At 38.5% G+C, this 6787-nt stretch overlaps 2 protein-coding genes across 2 annotated transcripts; one reads left to right on the forward strand and one right to left on the reverse strand.

The window, feature by feature from the left end:
* The first annotated feature begins 1875 nt into the window (after positions 1-1875).
* LOC125594733 (UDP-glycosyltransferase 71C2-like) lies at positions 1876-3674 on the forward strand. Its single transcript, XM_048770817.1, has one exon. It carries the CDS (start codon positions 2012-2014, stop codon positions 3476-3478), a length of 1467 nt encoding a protein of 488 aa, XP_048626774.1. The 5' UTR covers positions 1876-2011; the 3' UTR covers positions 3479-3674.
* A 233-nt stretch (positions 3675-3907) lies between these two features.
* LOC125594734 (F-box/kelch-repeat protein At5g48980-like) lies at positions 3908-5407 on the reverse strand. Its single transcript, XM_048770818.1, has one exon. The coding sequence runs from the start codon at positions 5251-5253 to the stop codon at positions 4108-4110; it is 1146 nt and encodes a 381-aa protein (XP_048626775.1). The 5' UTR covers positions 5254-5407; the 3' UTR covers positions 3908-4107.
* Positions 5408-6787: the final 1380 nt, after the last annotated feature.

A 6787-nucleotide genomic window follows, 5' to 3' on the forward strand; every position in this document is an offset into this window, starting at 1 on the left:
GTGGACCGCACAACGTCTGCGTTTATCCGCGTTGTCCGCGTAAATATGAAACGCGGCCGCCTAGTTCAAGACAAAATTGTGGGGCTAACCGTTCTCTGTTCGCGAATTTTAGGTAATAATATTTTTTCTTTTGCTTCTTCGTTTTGCTCATATGTGTTTGTTTGAAACTGATTTTAATTCTTTGTCTGGATTCAACGTACTTGTTTGTTTTTATTCTCTTTTTGTTCACGTTTTTTTTTATGTTATCAAAACATAGAAGACTAATGTTTTCATGTCATCAAAGTTTTGAAGACTCATACATTGTAGTTCTTGTTCACAAAGAATCATACATCGCATATAACATGTGTATATCATTGACTCAAGTAGTATAGTTTTTTGTTAATGAACTTCTGAGAAATTTGATTTTAATTTGTTATTGATGGTCAGTCAAGTGTTTGTATCTAACATGATGTCTCTCTTTATATGCTCTGGTTTATAGGTATTGGTTGTTGTATGTCTTTTTATTTGCCATGGTTTAATTGCAAGTTTGATCGTATTGTCCAAACTATTGCAGGTGTATGCTACAAGATCTAACTCCTAACCCATCTTCACAATTCATGGTTTTAGAACCTAAAATCTACACTCAGTATTTGATAGTCATCGGGGTTTGATCTAGGGAAGACAGATGATGTAGGCAACGATATCTTAAGAACACAACGATGTTAAATAGTTTCCAGTAGGTAAAAATGGACTTTATTGATGAATAAGATAGAATACAATGAGTTGAACTAGATCGAGTGATACAAGCGAGATTCGTAAAGAAAGAGTCTAAGATCGGGAGGAAAACAAAGTCGATGTAAGTGTGTAGCTCTCTCTAGGGTTTTCAACGTGTCCTTCTTCATGTCTCCTCGCCTTTCTTTATAGTGAGTCGACTTCGTGATCTCCGTAACTGCTCCGCGATCTCCGGGACTATTCCGCGATCTCCGGAACCTCGATTCCTTTGCTTTCGAGCTCGATTGCTTGCTATGGGCTTCGGTTCCTGGCGGCCCATAACTTTGATCGCGGCCCACTATCGTTTTGACCAAAATTGGGTCCAACAATGGTGATTACTTACTTGATCTGAAGACAAAAATGATGAATACTTGCAATCTTTTATTGTATTGTGTTTTCAAGATCAAAACATTCATTTTTTTTTTGTTTATCTCATGAATTGGAAGTTTCTTTTTGTGACTTTTGAATCAGATGTATACCGGAAAAACAATGTTATTCTGTAAAAGTTATATAAGCATGTATTAAAACATATATTTGGTACTTAAACATATTATAAATATATTAAATCCTATTAAAAACTAGACTCCGCGTATATCCCGATTACTCCCTGATTTTTTAGTAACTCGCTAGGTATGAAATAGCCGCCTGACTAGCACCTAGCGTAGTTCCAAATAGGGGTTTTGCCACACCCATCTATGTGATGTGCACGCAATGCATTTAATAAATAAAGACAGATGATCTATCTTTTTCATCCATTGCTACAAACGAAATCAAAGAGTTGTGAGGTAACCTATAATCTTTGATTAACTATGGTCAGAAAACCAAATCCACAAAAACCTTTAGTCAGAAACTCACCACAGAAACTAAGTCGAATAGTCTCGAAATCCTTAGATATTGTAAGGCTTTGATATTTTCTCATCCCATCCTATCCCGAGATATGTACATGCCCACATCCTTACCGGCTTCACCCAATGTTTGATTCAAAACCCTCTTTCTAAATCCAATCGAGTGGTTGAGAAAGTCACAGACACATCACATATATATTATCATAGAATTCTACATCTATAGAATTCTCGAATGGCTGAGAAAAATACAGACGTCACATATATATTGTAGTTATCTAACTTATTTGGCGCTACCTTAAAGTCACGTGTCATCATGGTATAATCATATGCTTATTTGTTTTTAAACGACGTCCAACTCTCACTACTCTTAACCATCAACACATACTTTTATTTCTAAACCAATAGAAGCCCTCGTGATGGAGAAGCAAGAAGCAGAGCTTATCTTCATCCCTTTCCCGATCACCGGACACCTTCTCGCCACCATCGAACTCGTAAAAATTATCCTCAGCCACGACCCTCGTCGGATCAACACCATCACCATCCTCAACTGGGGTTTACCTTTCCTCCCTCAGTCCAACAACGACGCTTCCCTCCAGTCCCTAGCCAAGTCAGAGCCTCGAGTCCGTATCGTCGCTTTACCCGAGCTCGCAAACCCTCCACCGATGGAGTTCTTCGTAAGAGCTCCCGAAGCTTACCTTCTTGAATTCGTCAAGAGAATGGTTCCTTTGGTGAGAGACGCTGTCTCGACTCTCTTGTCTTCTTCCCGTGATGGATCAGACTCGGTTCGCGTCGTGGGAATTGTCCTCGACATGTTCTGTGTCCCTTTGATGGATGTCGGAAACGAGTTGTGCCTCCCTTCGTACATTTTCCTCACTTGTAGCGCCGGTTTTTTGAGTTTGGCGAAACACATCCCGGAGAGGCACCTTCGTGTGAAGTCCGGATTCGATCGGAGCTCCGGCGAGGAGGAGAATACTGTTCCTGGATACGTCGCCTCCGTTCCGACCAAGGTTTTGCCACTTGGTCTGCTCACGAGCGAGTCCTACGACGCATGGGTCGATATGACCGGAAGGTTTCATGAAGCTAAGGGTATTTTGGTAAATTCGTCTATTGCTATCGAGCCTAACGCCTTTGGTTATTTCGATCGTATACCAGTAAATGAATACCCACCCGTTTACCCAGTGGGTCCGATTCTCTGCTTCAACGACCGTCCAATTTTGGACCCGTTGGAGCGAGATCGGGTCATGACGTGGCTCGACGAGCAACCAGAGTCATCCGTAGTGTTCCTCTGTTTTGGGAGCTTGAAGAATCTCGCTGCGACTCAGGTTAAGGAGATAGCTCAAGCTCTAGAGATCGTCGGCTGCAGGTTCCTCTGGTCGATTCGAACAGACCCGAAGGAGTACCCAAACCCGTTTGAAATTTTACCAGACGGGTTTATGAACCGGGTCTCGGGTCTGGGCTTTGTGTGCGGTTGGGCTCCACAAGTTGAGATTCTGGCCCATAAAGCAATCGGAGGATTTGTGTCTCACTGCGGTTGGAACTCAATACTTGAGAGTTTGCGTTTCGGTGTTCCAATCGCCACGTGGCCGATGTACGCGGAACAGCAGTTAAACGCGTTCACGATGGTGAAGGAGCTTGGTTTGGCCTTGGAGATGCGTTTGGATTACGTGCTGGCAGATGGAGAAATAGTGAAAGCTGATGAAATCGCTAGAGCCGTCCGATCTTTAATGGAGGGTGAAGATGTGCCGAGGGGGAAACTGAAGGAGATAGCTGAAGCAGCAAAAGAGGCTATGATGGACGGTGGATCTTCGTTTGTTGCGATTGAAAGATTCATCGACAAGGTGGTGGTATCTGCTATGGATTGTTCCAAGTCTAGAGAATACTAAATCATCTTACATATACTTGATGAAAAAGTTGAAGTTGAGGAGAAATAAATAAATAATATTAAAAGTCTAGGATGAAGAGTGTTTCAAAAAAAAAAAAAGGAGTGATAAAGTGAATTTTTAGTCACAAAAATATATGTAAGAATTATTTTTCAACTATTTTTATACAAACAATAGATGAACGCAAGCTTTAATCAAACCTCATTTTCTTCTGCAACTTGGTCATTAAACAAATAAGAAACAAACGGTAGTTTGGTTTTGTTTTAAGGCCATTAATTAGCTAAATAACAACTTATGAGAGCTTAAATAGCCGAGTAACAGAAATTGACACTAACACTATTATCATGGTTGTAAAGAGAACCGTAGGCCTTCTATGCAAGGCAACAAACAAAAGCGTTTTAAAAGACAAAAGCTAAGCTAAAAGTGAATGCATAGGTTGAAAGCCGCTTGTCTCATGAGTCATTCATCAAAGAGTAGCCTAAACAGTTTGAAATCAAATACACAGTTACATAATAAGCTTTAATCATCTACAAGAAACATGACATAACTTCAAGAAGTGCATAATAACAAAACATAACCTGCTTAATTCCCTTCAAACCTGTCTCATGAGTAGTTAACCTGATTCATTCCCTTCAAAGGGTAGCGGCAATAGAATACACGAACTTGTAAGACTTTGGTACTGTAAGCACAGCATCGAACCACTCTACCTTTCCCCAAACCTCTTCACTGCTGCGCGTATCCAGCGAAATCTCTGCACACCAAATCATCTTCTCCTTATACCCACCACGTGCAGGCACATACTTATCCCAAAACACCACCAACTTACCACCACTTTCAACTAAATAAACATTGCAATAGCGGGTAAACTTAGGCAGTCCTTCCAAGCCTTGAACTTTCCTCCAAACATCTGATTCGGTGCTACGGTTAGACCAAAGTAGCTCCCCACTGGATGATGCATATCGATAGAATGCTTTCTCTATCAAACAGAGAGTACCAGACCCTTCCACGGACGTTGTACAATCCTTTAGCCTTGCAACCACAAGCCACCTACGAGACGACGCCGCCGCTACATCATTGTTCTCGTAAGCCCTTCCTTGTAAATCTCTGAGTCTGAATATCTTCTTCTCGGGAGGCACGGGGTTCCAAGTTTGTGTCTTTACGTCAAACACTTGCACAAAGTTGAGAGAATCTGGGCTCTCGGAGCCTCCTGGTAAATACATCATCCCATCACACTCTGAAAAGGTGTGAGCAAGCCTCAAGCTCGGAGTTTCAACCCACGTGTGCGTTCGACAGTCGAGAAAGAAGACGTCTGAAGAGCAGGGGCCATCTCTGACTGCGTAGAGCTTATGACCAACAGCTACGAGATTTGACCATTCCACGGGAGGAGGAGAACCGAGAATCCGAACCTGACCCAAGACATTGCCACTTGTTGAACTCTCCTTCTTCTTCTTCTTCTTCTTCTTCTTTATCTTAAGGGCTTTGTCGGGTTTCCGACAGAGAGTGAACCAGCGGAGGCGAGGGTCATTAGGGAACTGCAGGCACACGTAGAGACAGTTCTCGGTGCAGTTTAGTAGAGATCGGGTCTGGTAAAGCTCCGGTGAAGAAGTGAGCGAACGAAAGGTCTTGGAGACGAGTGAGAGAATCGGGTAGTGCAATCTCGAGGCGCGAGCGAAGCAACCCAATACTAGCTCATCTGGGAGTGGCAGATTGGTCGTAGGTTCTATTGCTAGCTTCTTTGACGGTGGCTCTTCACCGGAACCGATGGCTGTCAACGACATTTCAAAAAGATTAGGGTCTTTCTTGGCTCCACTCTCTCTCTGCACTGCAAGACTACAACTACTTTGGGCTGCCCTACGCGCTGAATTTGCCACATATTGGGCTTTGTTTAAATATGGGATATTAAGGGATAACGAGCTACCGATCAAGATTTTTACTTTCCTTTCCATTTATGGTTTGCCTCTGGCAGAGGCAGCTTTTAACTACAAACATGAGATGAATAAATGGAAAATTGCATTAAAAAAACTTAAAAATAATATTCATTAACATGATTCACTTGTTGTTCAAGTTGAAAATATGACATGTTGATAAAATAAGGTAACGTGTCAGTTTTTTTTTCTGTTGGGACTCATATGTTCAAAAAAAAAATATAAAACAAAAATTTAGAGCTTTTATATAATTTTAAAATGTAAAAATTCTTAGTTATATGACTTTTTCCAAAAAAAGTAATTTCTGACATATGGATAATAATGGTGATATGTTAGTTTTAATTAATGGTGATATGTTAAATATTATTTTTTGAGCTTTTATATGATATTTTTAGGGAAAAAAGACTTAAAAAATCTTAATATTTTTTTGCCAAGTTGTATTTTTTTAAAAATGAAACACTTTTAATTTTATGATTTTTTTAAAAATTGATATTTCTTTTTGCTGTAGTTTCTAATTTTTATTTATGTTTCCTATTTTATTTTCTTATTAAGTGCTTTGCTTAATTAAATAAAAATATTTTTGGAGAAAAATTGACATGTCACTTTATTTACACATCAACAAGTTAAATTTTTGACTTGATGAATGAGTAAGCCCTGTTGAAAAATTTTTGTGATACAAAACTCAATTTAAAAATTTAATAGTGCTAGTTTAATATTTTCAGTATTTAATGTGTTAGTGGATGTCAATTTAAAAGTTTTTTATGCGATTTTCTTGATGAATAGATAATAGCTATATAAATATTTTAGTGTGTGCATGTGTCTGTTTTGTGGGTGAAAATAGTTTGACATTGAGGACAAGGACTTTAAAAGTGACGGTTTTAATCTAAATTAGAGTTAAATATTATTCAAAACATCAAATTTAAGAAAAATATTTCAAATCATCATTAAGTTTTTCCGTTCTTTTTAAAAATCTTACCAAAATCAGTTATATTCAAATCTAATCTATTAAAATAGAGTCCTATTTGAAAATTACCATGACATATTTTTTCAGACATATTGAAAATGTTGTTACTTATTATCTATTAATTAGCCTTCCTTATATTTCTATATATATCGTATTAACTAACCTTCCTATTATTTCTACATATCTTTAAATTAGCTTTTATGAAATATATACTTTCTCTCAACACATTATTTAGTCAATCAATTTAAATCATCTAAATAAATATCGTTTGAAAAATTCAATAGATAATATCCTTGAAATTCATACTCAACAGTAGACCAAAATATATGATACTTTTATATTAGAGTTCATTGTGCCCTATAGCTTTGACCTAACATTAGGTGAATCATAAAACATGTTATATAAGACTCCGTTTCAAATATA

The sequence above is a fragment of the Brassica napus genome (assembly GCF_020379485.1).
Source record: "Brassica napus cultivar Da-Ae chromosome C4 unlocalized genomic scaffold, Da-Ae chrC04_Random_16, whole genome shotgun sequence".
Lineage (NCBI taxonomy): Eukaryota > Viridiplantae > Streptophyta > Magnoliopsida > Brassicales > Brassicaceae > Brassica > Brassica napus.

What these genes read in the sequence shown, in the direction of transcription:
- LOC125594733 (XM_048770817.1), top strand. Translation starts at nt 2,012, where the DNA reads ATGGAGAAGCAAGAAGCAGAGCTTATCTTCATCCCTTTCCCGATCACC.
- LOC125594734 (XM_048770818.1), bottom strand. Translation starts at nt 5,253, where the DNA reads ATGTCGTTGACAGCCATCGGTTCCGGTGAAGAGCCACCGTCAAAGAAG.